The sequence below is a fragment of the Parus major genome, chromosome 2, assembly GCF_001522545.3.
Source record: "Parus major isolate Abel chromosome 2, Parus_major1.1, whole genome shotgun sequence".
NCBI classification, from domain to species: domain Eukaryota; kingdom Metazoa; phylum Chordata; class Aves; order Passeriformes; family Paridae; genus Parus; species Parus major.
In genome coordinates, this window is record NC_031769.1 from 43,516,727 (window position 1) to 43,534,720 (window position 17,994).

Below are 17,994 nucleotides of genomic sequence, written 5' to 3' on the forward strand. Positions count from 1 at the left end.
GGCCCTGCGCGGCCTCACGGGAGTTGTAGTCGGGCGGGGAGCGCCGGAGCCTCACCCCGGGCCGCCTCTGCGCGACATGGCGGCGGCGGCGGCGGCGCAGGTACTGAGCGAGCCCTCCCGCACAGCCCCGAGGGAGCGCGGCGGGGCCGGGGGCGGGGAGGCGGTGGCGGGCGGAGGGAGCTGTCGGGGTGAGGGGGAAGTAACTTCAGCGGCTTCCACTTGTTGCCTCGCCGAGCTCGGCTTCGAGGGGAGGAGCCCCGGCGAGGAGAGAGTTGCCGGGCGCCTTAGGGGGTGTTCGGGTCCGGACATCGGCGGGGTGAACGCGGGTATGGCAGGGGCACACCAGCCCGGGGTGGGCTGGGTGCTGGCTGTCATGTCCTGGGAGCCCCCTCGAACGGGGGGTCCCTGTCCCTCAGGGCCACCATCTAGACCTAGTCCCCTAAAGTGTCATCATGTCCCCTGGTGAGCACTGACTTTCGGCCGACATCAGCACTGCCCTCTGTTTTCTGCCCTCCTGCAGCTGCTGGGGGAGCGGAGTCACCCTGCTGCAAACCAAACAAAACCCGTGTCCGTGCCCTCACCCCGCTGTAAAGTGCTGACAGGCAAATGTTTGCCGCGGCCCTAATCCCACTTTGCCCTTGTGTCGGCAAATCTCCGGCGGATGGATAGGGAGAGAGTTTTGCTGGCACATGAGGCTGGGGCTGTCTCCAGAGCAGATGCCGAGTTCGCAGCCGGCCCTCCTCCTCCGGCTTATGTTGATCCTGGTAATCCAGAGTAAGCAAGGAGAAGGAAAAAACCCACGGTTTTAGTGAAATGGTTGTCTGCCGCCTTTGGACACTGGATTCCACTCGGGCTGTGGTGGTGAGTTGGGCTTTGGAGGGGCTGTGGCGTGTTCGGGAAGCTGGTGAATCCCTTACTGCTGCAGCTGCCCGAGCACACAGCCCTGTTTTCTGTCCGGGTCACTGCATACAGCCTGCTGCTGATTTTGGCAAGGTTGGTTTGGCACACAGAGTCGCTCAGCTGTAGACTTCGCTCTCCTGGTTCTGCCTGTCACTTGAAACCAAGCTTCAAGTTTTAAATTTCAAGTTGGAACAGAGGGAGAAGTACCAGGCCTTTGTCTGTTTAATGCTGAAGAGTGAAAGTGGATGATTTTATCCAGTTCTGACTTTGTATGCTCATGAAGGCAAGCTAGGATGAAACTTCCAGGGTAAAACATGTTCTCTGTCTTGTCAGTAACATGGCATTGTGTTCTCTCGTACTGCCATGCAGTAGTGTGTTTCATGTTTTCCACATTTTATGGTGTTCAAGGCAGTTTCTTGGAGTCTTCCAATGATTCTCGTGGGAGTGCTGGAATTTAAAAAGTGTTTTACTCGTTCCAAATAGTGTTACCCAACATTCACATTTAGGAGACTGTGCTGCAGTTAAAAAGTTGTATCTTGAGATACTGTGGTTGAAAACAAGTGATAGTCAATTTTGCTCTGCTTGTTGTACTATATTTATATATATATATCTATAGTATATATATGTTAGACAGTATTTGTTGTAAACATGGTTTTACTACTACTTCTCAAGAACCTATTAGTTATGGAGCCTGATTTTTGTGCATAAAGGAGTCTCTTACATACACTATTTGATAACAGTGAAAGAGTGTATTATGTTTGCAGTTTCTCTCTCCACTGCTAGAGGGTTACATAAAAGGAACAGGAATTTGTCCTAATATCCTGGAGACTAGGTTCCTCAAAGACTTGTTTGGTGGGTGATCAAAACCTAAAGAAACAACTAGGGAGAGAAAACTACTCAAGATGTAGTTTGTAAAATTGCAGAAATTATGCAGTAGACCCAAAGAAAAGTAGTGCTGATTTTTTTTTTAACCCAGATTATTTGTTGTTCTTAACTGATCACATTTAAAAATTAACAATTGCTTATTTGTCCGGTAAACACCAAATTCTTCTACTATTCTTTACATGTTTTTGAGATTATTAAATTTAAGGAAACTAGAAAAGCCCTAAGTGTTTTTATTGTTACACATTATCATTTTAATATCTTCAATTATTTATTTGCATTACTATGTGTTTATTCATTTAGTTTTGCCAATGCAAGGACACTTTAACAGCTTCTATCTAGTCTAGTTCATATTTTGATGTAGTAGTTCCATTTTGTCCGTGGAGAGGTGGCTGTTTGTGTCCACAAATTCTGTAATAGTAATAATTTAAAATCCTTTGCCCAGATGTATTCTGAAGGTGGTTTTACAGGTTGTAACACTGGTAGAAAGTACAGAACATTTTATGAAAAGTGCCTGCATCTCAATGCAAGCACAGTTATGCCCTTCCTTTGGTTTAATACTTTTGCCCATGCCGGGATTCTGTGTTGGTTGGTGGTATAGTGACCTCAGCAGATATTTACAAACAGTTAACTCCTGAAGGAGTCCTGCCAGGAGGAAGGATGAAGACAGGAAAGGTCTTGCTACTGCTACAAGCCAGGTTAGTTTTCAAAAGTGAACTGGTTGGATCAGGGTATCCCAAATAACTGGGCTCATACCAAATCTGTGTCATCTGTGAGCCTGTCTCCTCCCAGTCACTCAGCATGACAGTCTCATACAGGCCTCTCCTCCAAATGCTTCTAAATCTTTAGGGTTTGTAACTCTGAAATTTTGTCTTCCCCCCAAAAAATGGTGACCTTCACTGGAAAACTCACAGGAAAAGAGGGAGAGAGGAAATACTCCATGCTTCTGGCTACAGAGGAAGGAAAACAAGAATTTCTTCTGTTGACTCTGGGCAGCATGACTCACTCAATGGCCTGTCAGTTTGGGTTGTCTCAGTGTGGTTTTTGCTTGCCTCGCCCTCTATTTGGTCTACATATGTGTGGTCAAAACCTGTAATTTTCAGTGTTGCATGTTGATATTTCACTGGGAACTGCATATAGGCCAGGAGTTATTCAGAGGAGCTGCTGGCTGGAGGGAAGACACATGAGGTGCTACAGGTGGGCAAGACTCAACACTCATCTGCCAGACTTCCCAAAACCATTAGCTGGAGGAAGTCTTTTCAACTACTCCTGAAACCTCAGCTTGGAGGGACAGTGTGCAGCGGTAGATACAGAGGTAAAAAGTGCTGCTAGGGAAAAGTACCGTTTAAAGCCAGGGTGTAATGGTTGTTGCTTTTAACTATCTCAAGTCTCAGACATGGCTGAGATGCTTTAGTCAGGCCAAGCTTGCTGAGGAAGTTAACAAGGCTCAGAGACCAATTTTGGAGAGGTGAAAAATATGAGATTTTTTTGAAGTCTCCAAGCTGGTATGATGAGCAAGTTGAGTGTCATGAATTGCCAAATGCTTCTCTTCAGCTGGAAGTTGTCTGGTGTTTCTATTTCTGTAGGTGTCTATGTGGTGCTCCTCGGAGTAGCACCTGAGTGTCATGTGCCTGGCTTGAAGAATGTGTAAGACATTTAAATAGTTGTATGAGTTGTAGAGAGAAAGAGCAGATTTTGTGGCAGGGAAGAAAACAGGGAGAAATGTTTAGGAGAAGGAGAGCGTGAAGCGGGGGGGAAAAACCTTTTCACTTTTGAATGAATTCTGTCTTTTCAGCTCACCATACAGGCATTGAGACAGCAGGGGTACCTTCTCCCAGGGGGAGTGACATAGGATGGGAGCAGCCGTGGAGAAGCAAGTCTCTGGGAGAGTTATGGTTGGGTTAATTGATAGGTGTTAGTAAACAAGGTATAGCATCCCTGACATGGGGTGAGGTCTGGCATGTCCTAAGAGAAAAGGGCAGACAGGTTTGTTAAAAGTGATACTTGTGAAATTCCTGTTATCAGAAGAGAGCTCTTCTCTTTGTAAACTGACTGTTTCCTCAAACAGGGAAGTTCTGTCATCATGAGATAGGGCTGAGACAAGGTTGTCTTTGTGAGATATGCACTAGCTCATCCCTGTAGTGTTGTTTGCAGAAAGTGGTCATTTGAGTTCATGTTGTTCAACAGTTATTGATGTGGAGGAATATCAGAGACAAAACACTATTCTCTAAGTCAGGGATCTGTGTCCCTGGTCTGACGCAGCTGTCCTGTTTGGCAAAATACAGTGTATGGTTTAAAAAGGTTTCAAGCCAGGTGTTAGAGAGGAGATCCAATTTGGTAGGTGCAGCATTAAAAAAAAATTGTTAGGGTGCCAGCTTTGCCCATTTAAGGTTAAAAATTAACTCTGTCTCATGGAGTTCTTATTGTGCCACTGTATACACTTGTCTGTTGTCTGGTTTTGAGCATTTTCTAAAAAGAGTTTGCAAATACAAGGAATAGGGGTGGAATATAGGTCAATTGTCCATAGAATAGGGAAGACTGTGCAAAAAAACTTTTAAAACTTTACTGATTTTTTGTGTCAGTCTCTTTTGTCAGGTTAAGGGTACAAGCAGTATTTTATTAATGTCATTAGTTTGTGTTCTTATGCTGTAAAATGCAAATATTCTGAGAGCATACGAGCCTTCCCACAAAAAGGCTTTACTGTAAAGAGTCCTTAACTATAAATATACTCCTTCTCTGCCAAGCATTTGTGAAATGTGAATGTTTTTATGCACTTCATCTAGTTAGTCTCTTTGCTACATTATGGTACTCTGAGAATTTGTTTTTCTGGACATGTGGTTTCTGCGAGATGCCTTTTATTGCTAATTGTTTATATTTCCAAACCATGTTTTTGTCACTGAAATGTGAAGGTTTGTTGGTATAAAAAGTGAGGGGGAATGATTAATTTAAAAAGAAAATTTCACTTATTGGAATGGAAACTGTAGCTGTCTTTCAGGCTGTGCCTGCCTTTTGCTTTTAATCCTCCTATTTAATGTAGTCCAGTGTATGTTTTTATCAGTCACATACCTTTGTATGCAGTGTTAAAGCACAAAGAGTGGAGTTGCCTTGTAAAAAGAAGAATCATGCTGTCTTTTTTATACCTCAGACCCTTAATTCCAGAAAATAGTTCTTCAGCTTTATGGATGTGCAGCTGTATGTGCCTGCATGATACAAATTGAGAAAAGCTGCAGCACAGCTGCCCTGAGTTTCACTGGGGCTCTATGTTTGCTGCAACAACAAAGTACAAAGTATTTTTTTCAGACAATTACTGGAATGAAATTATTTAACTAAATCAGTGCTGTTACAGTTCTAAGAGTTAGGGACTTTCTTTTCCCAGTTCTTCCTTCATCTTTGGTTTGCATTCAGTGTCTTTTGTCAGCGTGTCTTGTAGCCAACTGGATGACCAGGTAGGTTGTTTGGGGCTGTTTCCCCCACAGTGTGCCTTGCAGTTATCAGTCAGTATCTGCTTTTATAAAACATACCATGTTCACCCTATACAAAGGAATCATGGAATTAAAGTTGTGACTCACAAACATAGGATTTGTCTCAGTATACTCGCTTGCCTGTTTTGTTTCATATAGAATGTTAGAAAAAGCGTAGGATTGTGGGTACCAGATAGTTAAAGGTCTTGTGATACCATTTGGAGCCATGTGATAAAGTTCTCTTGTTTGGAATGACTCGACCAGAGTAATCATATTAACAAGAAATATTTCTGTAAGCAGTAGAACGTAGTGGATCTTGGTTTCCAATGAAAATTTTTTGCAAATCTGATTTACTGTTCATCTGAATTACAGCAAGAGCTCCACTGAGAATGCACTTGGGTAGGGAGTGGATTCTCTGATACCAGGCTATAATGGAGGTCTTACTGCATTTTTTAACAATGCAGAGACACTCTGCTCATGGGCGTGCTTCCTGTTTTCATTGCACATGGAGAAGTGTAATATTTTGAAGATGGCTACCTTCTGTCAAGGTTAGCTAAAATTGACCCAATTAATAAAAAAAAAATAAATAAAAAGCTCTCTGCTGAAGATGCAGACATGATGTAGAAAATTAAGATAAATTTTATAGAAACAGATTAAATGTAGGTCATTGTAGCTACTTCACTAACCAGTTTAATTAAAGTTATTATACTTTGTTGCCTGTTTTATATGTGTCTCACTCCCCTTCAGGTAAATCTTTCCTTTTCCTGTATGTGGGCTATTTCCTTTCTGCTTCTTTCTTTAATCTCCAGGATATTCTCCTCTGTAAAGAAGATTGCCACCCCCACACTAGCACTTATGTCAGCAAGGAAGGCAGGAACCACCTTCAGAGATCAGCAGGCATGTCCCAAGAGTGCGAGGAGGGACTGGTGGCATGCCCTGTCTTGCCTTCTCTGTGCCAGGTCTTTAGCATAGCTGCACTGGTGTCACTGCAGCTCAGCAGTTCTGGGCAAGTTAATGCCATCAGCCTTAGTCCAGTGCTGTTATATAAGAGGTAACAATGCATCATCTAAAAAGCTCTCGACCCACAGCAGGTCATTCGTGCCTGAGGAATGTGTCATGCTGTTTTCACAAAGCAAATACTTACAGGTGAGCGTAGTAGGATAGGAAATGCTGGAGAATCAGGGAATTCTGGAGGAGCTAAAGAATTCTGGGCAAAATATTCTGTGATCAGGAAGGACTAGATCAGGTGTTTACAGAACCTTTTCCTATTTTGAAACCTTAGGAAACCAGTTAAGAAACATAATCAGCTTTCTTTGCCACAGGAAGTGAGAGTCCTGCACCTTTCTGTGGGATGCACTGTGTTTTCTAAGTACACCTCTGGAAGGACCACGGAGGAGAAAAGAACCTTTCTCCCCATTTTGTAGAGGAGAAGGCAAGTAGAAGTTTCAGCACATTTGCCCTATGGCATAGCCCAGGTCAAAAGATCCCCTCTGGGAAGAGAAGGGGATAAATGCATGTCTCGTCTGTGGGAGCCGATGCGAGGAAAGGGGAAGCTGTGATACCTTGCTCCGGGTACTGAGAAAAGAGGTGACAGGGAGTAAGCAGAAGAGTGGGCTGTGCAGCTTCATGCTTCCAGCTGATTTGTGGTTTCTTTTCAGGGTTCTCACATTCTACCTGGGAGATCCAAACTGGAATAAAGATGTGTATTTTGGGCTGCTTTGGCGCAGCAAGATCAACCCATTGGGAGCACAGAGCCTTCTCTAGCATGGTGCCACTTAGCTGTTGTGCACCAGTAGTCATTTATTTGTGGCTTCTGGGCATACACAGTGATTTAAGCAGTGCTAATGGGGCTGGGGAGACTCTAAACTGCCTTAGTCCTCTTCCAGTGGATGTCTGCTTGTGCACCCTGCAGGGAATTAACACTTGACACGGTCCTGTGCTGTGCCTGGCTGCCATAGGATGCCCAGTGTCCCACTCCCTGCTGGTTATTGCAAAATAAAGGATCAGTTTCCACCTTCCTACTCTACTAGGCTCCTGGTAGATGCCTGCAGTTGGCCTGGTCACTTTTCCTGGCATGCCTCTTGCAAAGCCTTTGTGTCTCTGGAGCCTTGAATGGGAGCTTATTCTGGCTTTTGGGAAGCACAGACAGGATCCCCTTGTTGGTTCTTGCTCTTTTCCCTCTTTGTGTGAGGAAGAACAGTTGGTTTGGCCACACTTTTTGGCTTCCTTTGCCCACATGGCACGATCTTCTCACTTAAGCTCCTTTCTGTAACAGTTGCCAAACTGAACAGATATGGCTGATATTACTGCATGTGCTTAGAAAAGGAAACATTGACTCACTGAGTTTTTACTCTTGTTTTTTTCAGTAGTATTGAAACTCAGCAAGTCGGCCAGAAGTGTGGTACTTTATATGGTCTCTGGGTAGCATCGAGATAGGAATTTTGGGTACGTCACACTGTTGATTTAAGGTTGTGTCTGACACCACAGATCAGGTGGTCTATGCTGTTCTGGTCTTCTGGCCCTGAAGCAACCGGTTGTGGTGGGGATTTTGCAGGCCAAGGCCTTTCCCCAGACAGCACATGGTCCGTATGACACTTGTGTCATAACAACTAACATGAAAACATGGAAATGGAAACTAGCATGTAACAAAGCACAGGTATGCACAGAACCACACAAGTAAGCCTAGTTTCAGCCTTCAATTTATACTTAATATGCTTCTGTCTTCATGGCTTTGTTAATATTTGCTTTGTTTCAAACAGAAAAAGAGTACGGGATCACTTCCTAGCAATACCTTAATATACAGGGTAGGAAGGATGATCTGTCTGATTAATCCAGACACCTACTTCAGCCATGCCAATTTACTTCTTTTGGGAGTGAAAGAATGGAAAGAGAAAGAAGATATAATATGACCTAATCACATTTGATTCAAAAGTTTGTAAGATTTTAATTACAACTTAATTTAATTGCAGTTCAGCTTGAATTATAACAAAAGCACTGATGTATATCAGCAGTTTTCTTAAAGATTCAGTACTTTGTCTTTGCTTGAAACTTTGGCTGTACCTCTGCAGACAGAATTCTGAACAACTTTTGAACAGGACGCTGTGTAAATTCCTTATGTAGTTTCTCTGTGGCTTTTTTCTTAGAATGATTGTTCCCAGATTAGCAATGGAAAGATTGTATCCCCAGGCATGGTTGTTTTAGTAAAGCGTTTTGAGGCTTTTAATTAATTTTACCTTAAGAAAGATTTTTTGTGGGTGCCAAGTACAATTTATCCTAAGCAGAGGTGGTGCAAGGTATGTTGATCCAGCCAGGGATGCTGTAACAGAGCTTAAAATAAAGTGGTGTCATTTTACATGTGTAGGGAACAGTGGGTTCTGAGAAGGGGTAGAGAGGTGTTCCTTGTGCTAAAATCACGCTCCAGTACTAAAGATTTTAACAGCTCTTGCACATTAAAAATATGCCTCAGTGTCAGAGAGTCAAGCATGCATAATTTTTGACTCCTTGGCCTGTGCCTACTCTGTGTCTTGAAAGTCTTTCTGAAATGGAAAAGTTGTCTTATCTTTTTACTCTGCAGCCTGTAGGGAAGATCTAGCAGAGGGTTAGGGGAGGGAAAATCACGTGTCACTAGAACCTCCCTCAGGGTCACAAGATAGATTGAGTGAAATGCCAGCCAGAGCTGAGCTGTACTACCAACTGTGTTGTAACTCCAGCCAGAGAAAATTGCTCTCTGAGGTTTGCCTAGTAGTTTTGAAAGATATAACTGAAGAAATAACTGAAATGGAAAGTGACAACTAGAAGAAAATATTAGGGAGATTCCTGGGAAAGGGTTGGCCTTGGAATTCATTACTCAACAGTATCTAAAATGCCAGAGCACCTCTCTTATACTAATTTGAGCTGTTAAAGACTTCCATTTTATTTTTGACTTTTACAATTGCAGGTGTCACAGAGAAAAATAATCAGCATCAACCTAATGGTCATCAAGGATATGAACTCTGCTGTTTTTATCTAGATGGATGAAAAGGTTAACAGCCCAGAAGGGGAGTTCCTTTTGTTTCCAAGATGGCAGCAACTAGTGGTGAAAGCCAGCTGCAGCGGATTATCAGAGACTTACAAGGTACAGTGAGTGCCATGCTGACAGATACATTCTGGAGGCTGGACTGCATCCTCCAGGGTTTAGATAACAGAGATTAGGAGTTGTGTTTTCAATTGTGTAACTCTTTCCTGCAGCACTGTAGCAACATAATTCAAGGTGTGCAGTGTGACTGGTTTTTTTTTTTGTTGGATAAGTGCTGTACCTTCTGCAGGGCCTGAATTCTTAACCTCTGTAAATTTAAACGTACAAGAAAAGAAATAAGTTTCACAATTCAAAGAAAGGTATGAGTGTGAGGTGTGCATTGTGAGCCAGTGCTTCGTTGGCATGCATGGAGCTGTGCTGCTACAGGACTTCATATGAAGTTAGGAGAAGGGGCCTAAAACTCAGCCTTCCTTAATGGGAAGCTGGTGTGGAGTTGATGCTAATGTGGGTAGGGGAAAAAACAGGAGGTCAAACCTACCTGAGAAAGGAGACTCAGAGGAAGGGTGCTGAAGAATTATGCCTGCTGTTCTTACTGCAGTGGAACCTGTCCTCCACTAGAAGTAGCCATCCTTATTTTCAACAGTTCTGTTGCAGGCAGAATTGGTATGAGATTCATAACAGCTTTTCTGCTCTCTTTCTGTCTAATCAGCTGCCTATACCAAGATTCTGATATTTTTCCGTTTAATTTTTTTTAAATAAAATGTATATGCACCAAAGGTGAAAATCTAGATCTTCATGTAACATAAAAAAGGAGATCTATGTGACTACTAACAAGAGGAAATTTTAATTTTTAGAAGATTATTGAGTGGGACTGGGAGCTAAAGCTCACTCAGTCACATGAAATAAGACCAAGGGGAAAGCAAGCTCAAAATCAGTAATTTCTGATGCTGAGAAGTACATCCTTTTGGGGCTAGAGTGTCCAGGGGAACAATAGAGACTTGAGATTTCTTCACCCACTATGGGTGTACATTTCAGAGAAGAGGAATTGCTATATGCTTATTTTTTATGTAAATTATTTTTTCCTTTGTGTCTGTAACCAGCACAAACTGAACCTTCCTGAATAAAGCATGGAGAAGATAAATGTGCTGACTGAACGACTGTTCTGGTGTTACTGATCCCCTTTAGCAGATTACATGCTTTGTCCTTTCTAATCAGAATTCTGTTTGTCCTGTGGCAATACCTTAATGTCCACATGAGACAGCAAAAAGTTATTTCTCTTACCTCTGCTGAGGTAGCAATTAGCAATTGTCTGTTAGCAGGTTTTGCTAAGTGTCAGAAGTGCTAGGTATGTCTTTAAAAAGAAATAATCCATAGAACAGATTGACAGTTTGAACTCATGTTTTCTTATAGGTGGTCTCAGATTGCAAGCTTATCAGTCATTTTTCTCATACTGTCCTTAAGACATTTCAGCTAAAAGAAGAGTCCACATGCACAATGTCCTTGAAGAAAGCATTTATTTAGTTGTTTATGGATTCAGTGCTATATGTCCTTTGAATTAGTTAACTGTTTTGGTGTTTTGTTTTAAAGATGCAGTGACTGAATTAAGTAAAGAATTTAAAGAAGGAGGTGAACCGATCACAGATGACAGTGTCAACTTGCAAAAATTCTCCTACAAGCTTGAGTACCTTTTACAGGTAAGAAGTAATTTGTGTCATTTGTAATCCACCAGTAAAGCTCGGCCTTATTTTCTCTTGCTGACTCTTCAGCATGTGGGACTTAACTCAAATAATCATAAATTGATTGAGTTGACTCTCTCTTTCTATTTTATTTTGGTGTGTGTAATAGGAGGACTGAAAATAAATGTAATCAAAAGGCAGTGCTGGAAGTTTGTCTGAGGAATGTCAGGCATTTCTTTATTAATCTGAAAGATCTGAGCTTGATTTTAAAGATATATCTTACTAAATTATCCTGAAAAATTGTGTTAATGATACTTTGATATTTTAATGCAAAGTAAATACTGGATGTGAGCAATTTATAGAATTTTCAGCAATTTTGCTTTGGAAAGTTATTTTTATTGTGTGGAAGGCTTAAGGCAAAAGGCTGATTTTTAATCTGGAGGGCTGCTTTTTGTCCACCATTAAGGTTTAAGTGAAAGAGGACACTGCTGGGCAAACTGAAGTTCAGTTTGCATAGTGTGGTGTCCACATATACTATAATCATGTCCCTGATTGCCACAAATGCTAATCTAGCCTTAATCTAGGCAAGGGTGTTTGAATGGGGTTGCAGAGCAGAAACTGAAAAATCCTTTGGGATTTGAATAGTGCAAGTTGCAGTCCATACCCTTGCTGCATTGCTGCTCTGAACACGATTTAGCTAGAGCAGGTTTTTCTGGTACATACACGTGTGCTACTGCCACACTTAATTGAAGGTCTCTCAGCAAGAGGTTGTTAGTGCCTTGCTCTTGAACAGCTGCCGAATCTGCTGCCAGTCTTTGTCTCAGGAGTTTTGAATGGATGTCTGTATTTTAAACAGACCCAGAGCATTATTATCTCTTACTGTCAGTTAAGAAGCTTTTGTAACTTCTGGATTGCATCAGTACAGTGCAGTGTCTCTTTCCTTTGTGAATGCATTTGCTAAAACTAAGAGGAGTCATGAAAGCATGTGCTGGTGGGAGTGGAACAGGATTCCAAGTAGCTATATATAAGTATATTTCTATTTAAATTTTGCTCATTTTATTTTGTTTTCCTGCTTTAAGTTTGACCAGAAAGAAAAAAGCACATTGCTGGGGAGCAGAAAAGACTACTGGGATTATTTCTGCGACTGTCTGGCAAAAATCAAAGGAGCTAATGATGGAATCCGCTTTGTCAAGTCTATTACAGAAGTAAGTATATCAGTTAAGCATCAGAATATGTGGTTTATGTTTTTCCATGCTTTTTCAGAGAGCAGTAGCAACAAACAAAAAAAAATAAACTGCTTTTAATATACAACAAAAAACTTGGGGATTTTTTTAAAAATAATTTTCACATAAAGTATCAAAATGCAAAATGACCTTTTTTACTAGGGCACTAAATTATGTGGGATTAGGAAGCCTGATTTCTGTTTCAAAGACCACTTGACACAAGTGAATGGACCTGTTTGTCTCTGGTTGTGGCCTGCATTTTCATAAACTTAGTGCCATTTTCTCTAAAAATAAATGAAAAATTAAGTCAAGGGTAGAGTGTGCCATCTTCAGCAAAGCTTACAGCAGGATGTGGCTCTAAGTGTAAGATGGAAGGTTTACCATATTTGACTTTCCTTAACACTTTTTTAATTGGTCCATAGAGTTGAGGAGGACTGACTGAGAGCAGCAATTTTATCTTCTGAACTCTGTTCCTCTATGTGAACTAGCATGATGAAATGACTAGGGATGATTGTTACTATTCCCTCGGGTAAATTGTCAGGAGCAGCACAAAAAGGCTTGCTCCTGTTAGATTTAGATTAGTAATAAAAGCTTAATCTTGTAAAAACCACATTATGTCTTCAGCTCAATGCATGGGTGAAATAAAAGCTGTGAGAATCTTTCAGTGTTGATCCTCTCTGAGTCTTCAGAATTGTTTGAAGAAGATTTTCCTAGTGAGTAGAAGAGGCAGTGTTGTCGTGGTGCTGGCCAGCATTGTCCTGATGCTCACTTCCATTATCTGTGAGCAGTGCTAACTTAAATTGGCAAGTTAACTGTTTACAGAAGATTTTTCCTATTCTCTTGGGAATTCTTCCACAGCAGCTCTAGATAGTGTGGTTTTGATCCATCTGAAAGAGAACCATGATACTGTAGCAGAGGCAGGCTCTGGGTTCCCTACTTTCCTTTTTTCTCTTCTCAACCTTGACAGTGTTAAATTTTGCTGTTTCAAGATGAACAGTTCAAGGAAGGGCTCCAGTTTGTTTTACCAGTGGGAAGGAAAAGAGGGGAGAGGCACAGAAATTTGGGTTGGATTTCCCACTACAGGACAGCTAGAGAAGTAAGCACAGTAGCTGCTGCTGCTGGAAGAATCCTTTGGCTACAGATGTAGCAAATTGTCAGTAGCAGGAGCCACTCAGATTTATCTGCAAAGGTGTGCTGTTGTCTTCAGCACTCTGTTGCTTGTGGTATCACCTGTCTACTGCCACATGTAAAGACTGCTCTGCTTTTTCCTTCTTCAATACCTCTAGCCATTAAATTGTTAGCACAGCATCAGAAATTATAATTCGGAAGCAGGATATTTTTCTACTTCAGTTTATTTGCAGCCATAGAAATTATCTTCTGGAACGCTTCTTTAATCTTTATTAACTTGTGGTTTAGAAATATAAACTCTTAAAAAAAGAATCAGTGATCTATTTCAGGTAACTGAGCTGGCAGACTTGGGCCTGGAAGTTAAATGACACATGGCACAAATATATGTTTGCTATTCCCATTCATTACAGGTGGAAATCTGCAGCAAATTTTTTAATCTGGCTGGATAGAACATAAAGGTTTCCAAATGTCCTTTTTTTGCTTATTGAACAATATTAGTTGACTTTCAAATGTGGAAATGAACAAAAAGGAAAGAGTAATAGCAGTTAACTTAAAAACCAGTCAAACATTCAACAGCATAAATGCCTCTTCTGCTCTGCTTGCAGTGCCTCCGATATTAGAGTGCATGATATGCTAGTGAGGTGGAGCAAGGAAGCAAATAAGAATACCCTGGAAACTTGTTATCTGTTAATTAAGCAGAGGGCCTTATTCTTGAGAGCAGTAGGTGAGCAGTGAGTTCTGGTCATTCCCCTTTCCCTTTCAAAAGGTGATTATGCTGAATACACATCCTTCCAAATCTTTACAGCCATACACTGCCCCTTAGCTACAGTGTTTGCTGTCAACATAGGAACATTGTCAATACCAGACACTCTGCCTCCCTGATTTCTAGTAGGGCTCCAGCAGGAGGTGGCATGATTTTGTTTCCTAGTCAAATAGCCTTTAGCTACTTGTAGCTGAATATATGTAAATATTTTCCTCCAGTTCTCATCATGTACCTTTATTTTGTTCTTTCCATATTGCTTACAGAAAGTATAGCAATTTAAATTGATAAACCAATGGGAATAAGGTTAGGATTAATTCTGTGGCTTCCGGGGTTTGGGGGTTTTTTTTTGGAAGTTATTAAGATAGTCAGTAAATATGCCTAGTTAGGAAAAAAACACTTGTAAGCAGCTGTGCACAGAGTAGGTATAGCATATCCCTGAAGAAATGTTCAGATCTGCAGGGTGAATGAGGGTGAAAACCAGGTGGGAAATTAAATTTGCGTTTTCTGGGAAACTTAGTGTGCTTAGCGACCATGGTATTTTCCACTTTGTATCCTGTAGAATTCAAACCAAAAATCAGTAAAAAGTGTTACTTTCTTTGCTTCACATTTCATTCAGGTTCCATTTATAAGGAACATTTTTATATGTAGTGAGTTACTCAGCTAAATGAGGAACCTTTGTTACTTTAGAGCAGAAGCCCAGTAACAGCAGTAACAGGGAAGCTGAGGGTATTGCTCTCACTTCACCACACTTGAATACTTATTGGCAGGAAAGAAAGCTTGTGTGGCCCTTGAGCCTTCTTTCACACTAACCTTTCAAGCAAAGTTTACTACAAGTTAGTAACCTACTAACTTGTGCCTCACCCTCTGTAGTATTTGTCTTGGCATCTATTTTAAATCATAAATGTGTTTGCTTTGTTAGTTTGATGAGAAGTTAGGTGAGAAATTCTTTCATCACACTCCTTTTCCATTCCTAAATTGGTTACTGACTTTGATGGGAAGAAGAAATGAAACACAACTATTCACTGTTTCACTATTTTACAGGACAGAAAATGGTTCAGATTAAAAAATAAAGTATCAATTTTTCAAATCAATACTTATAAAAAAAATCAGCACTGAGCTTTGCGACCCTCCTTACGTTGATTTAACAGCTGTCTTCATGAAAAGATCCATTAATTTTGGTCATGCAGCTGTTCTTGGTCTGAAGAAAGAATTAGATTTTAATCAACTTTATGGCTAAGTATTAAGGAAGGCTTTTTGCATTGTCTGGGGTTACTGTGTCCATGGGGATGTATATTTATATATGTGTACATCATTGTTTTATGACTAAATCTGTCCTAAAGCTCTTCCAGCTGTGGCCATACACATCTTCAGTAACTTAAGCAGTCACTTCTGCCTTTGCTGGGCACATTGAGATTTGCCTTCTATTTAAATTTAAATTGTCCTTAATACAGTCTGTGCTCAGGTACTCCATATATTAGATGATTCATTGGTCTTGTGGTGCCTTTCATATTATTATAAAGTGGACAACAGCCAGCTGTAGAAACAAATTCATCATTCTGAAAAGATTCCACCCAATGACAGGCTTAGGAAGTGTTTCTCAGTGGCAGTTCTTACTGGCTTCTTTTACAACTTTTTCCTTTACAGTGGCTTATTGGGAGTATTTTTGTGTTGCTTTGTAGGCTGTTCTGACCATGTCTACGTGATTACAAATGATATTTAACTTTCTTGTGGTTTCTCTCTTCCAGCTACGAACCTCTCTTGGAAAAGGAAGAGCATTTCTTCGTTATTCCCTGGTTCACCAAAGGCTAGCAGACACCTTGCAGCAATGTTTTATGAACACCAAAGTGACCAGGTGAATAGCAAATGCTTTTTTAACTAGTGGGTGTTTGCTCAGTGTGATCAAGCAACATCACCTAGTAGCTATTGAAAGAAATTGAAACGCTTCCAAGTGTTTGGCTTGGAGAGGTGGTAATAGGATATGAAGGATCATAGACCTTTTGGCCTGGGTCACTGGTTCATACCTATCTTGGGCTTGTAAAGATTGAAAGTTATTATAGCTTAATATGTGTGGAGTGGGTTGTGCTGATGCTTCTTTAGGTCAGTTTCAAGGTTGATGTATTTATAAGTATTGAAGACCCTGGGTTTGATGGGCTATTCATCCTGAGAGAGGATTAATTTGGACGTGCTGCACAAAGCCCCAGAAAGCATTTGCATATATCTGTGGATGGTCACACAAAGGAGCAACTTGCTCTTGGCCAAGAAATTCCAAAGATGGTTTGTATTTGGTTGGAGGGACGCTGCTAGGGCTTTAAGAAAAAGACAGCTATTTTCACAATGTACTTGCTTCTGGATGATGCTTTCTGTTCCTCATTTTTGATATATTAAATGTGTGTTTTAGTATTTACTGTGTGATTGTCCAGTGTATAGCAAATATTTTGCATTATCAGTGATTCGACCAAGCACTAGAGGAAAAAATATTTTGTGCAGGGTCTCCTTTAAAGATATTTATGAGGGATTAATTAAGTTTGTTTAATTTGATTGACATTGAAGGCATGGGATCTGGTTGTTTTCATTTGTGTTTAGAATACTTCATCATAGTTTTTCTGAGGTGGAGTGAATAATGATGTAGGGTTTTTTTTGTAAGAGAAACTGCTGCTTCCCTTTTGCTGATGAGTGACTACTTCTCTTTTGTTTGTTTTCAAGTGACTGGTACTATGCAAGAAGTCCGTTTCTGAATTCCAAGATGAGTTCTGACATTGTGGGTCAACTGTATGAGCTCACTGATGTTCAGTTTGACTTGGCATCAAGAGGCTATGATTTAGATGCTGCTTGGCCAGCATTTGCCAGGTAAGATGGAGCTACACTGTGATTTTGTATTAACAAGGACATAAAACACCTGCCAGCTAATGGATCTGTAAAAGCTTCTGCTTTTGAGGGTAGGAATATTTGTGTTTGAGCAGGTATATGCTTTTTCCATATAATTAATCCATGACCAAATTATCCTGTTTCTCCTTCAGTGTACTGAGCACCAGTGATCAGAGATTATGCTCTGTAATATGGCACTTCCAGTAGCTGCAGTTTAGTCCCAAATCCCAATCTCATCTGAACAGGTGCAGGAAGAAATCTCCTTAGCTTCCTCTGTTTCAAGAGCTGAGACATTTAGTGACTGCCCAGCCAAGCAGTGTGCTTCACTTGCAGCCGTGGTTCTCCCACCTACAAGAGGGGATAACAAAAACTACCCGGTCTGGTTCAGGTCCATTTGGATCAATGGGGGTTTCCGAGGGCGCTTTGCTGCCACCGTCTGGTTGAGCCGCTGCCACACAGCAGTACAATTCCCTAGAGCAAGGCTGCGCTGGTTCTTGTGGATGAGGAATTGACATCACCTATTAGAGGTGCCTTGGATATCCCTGTCATATATTTCATCAACTTCAGTGGTTGCTGGCCGAGACAGAAGGTGCAGTTATGTCCTTTTTTATGTGGTAGTTACCACTAGATAAATCTTACATATACAAGCAGAAGGAGACATATATATGTGCTTAGACTTACCTTAGATACTCTTTCTCTATATGATCAACAGGAGGACTCTGTCCTCACTTGGATCTTCAGCATATTTATGGAAGCCCCCAAGTCGCAGTTCCAGCATGAGCAGTTTAGTGAGCAATTATTTGCAGGTAAGCAAATTGCAAATAAATGTTTATATGTCATGATAGGTCTTTGGTTAACATAGTTCCAGAGAACTTAATAGTTTTATTATGGTTGTGAGTCTCATAATATAAACTGCAAAAAGCATTTTTAGTTAGAAGTAAAGGGAATTGTCTGTCAGCTGCTTCAACTTAACATGCAAATCTTGTAAAAGTGAAAATATACGTTCAGAAGGCTACCTGCAGATAGGTATATTTTCATTTATCATTTGGGAAAACAAGCCCCATTTCCTACAAATTGGTAT

At 41.0% G+C, this 17,994-nt stretch overlaps 1 protein-coding gene across 2 annotated transcripts in view; it reads left to right on the forward strand.

Moving 5' to 3' along the window:
* Nucleotides 1–23: 23 nt before the first annotated feature.
* FYCO1 (FYVE and coiled-coil domain autophagy adaptor 1) overlaps nt 24–17,994 on the forward strand; it is a 46,477-nt gene continuing 28,506 nt past the window's right edge. For both annotated transcript variants that reach the window (XM_015618574.2, XM_015618575.2), the window contains exons 1-7: nt 24–100; nt 9,181–9,357; nt 10,846–10,952; nt 12,014–12,139; nt 15,794–15,900; nt 16,752–16,895; nt 17,626–17,719. In XM_015618574.2, coding sequence (XP_015474060.1) covers nt 9,303–9,357; nt 10,846–10,952; nt 12,014–12,139; nt 15,794–15,900; nt 16,752–16,895; nt 17,626–17,719 — 633 coding nt within the window. In that variant the 5' untranslated portion in view covers nt 24–100; nt 9,181–9,302. The remainder of the gene's footprint in view (nt 101–9,180; nt 9,358–10,845; nt 10,953–12,013; nt 12,140–15,793; nt 15,901–16,751; nt 16,896–17,625; nt 17,720–17,994) is intronic.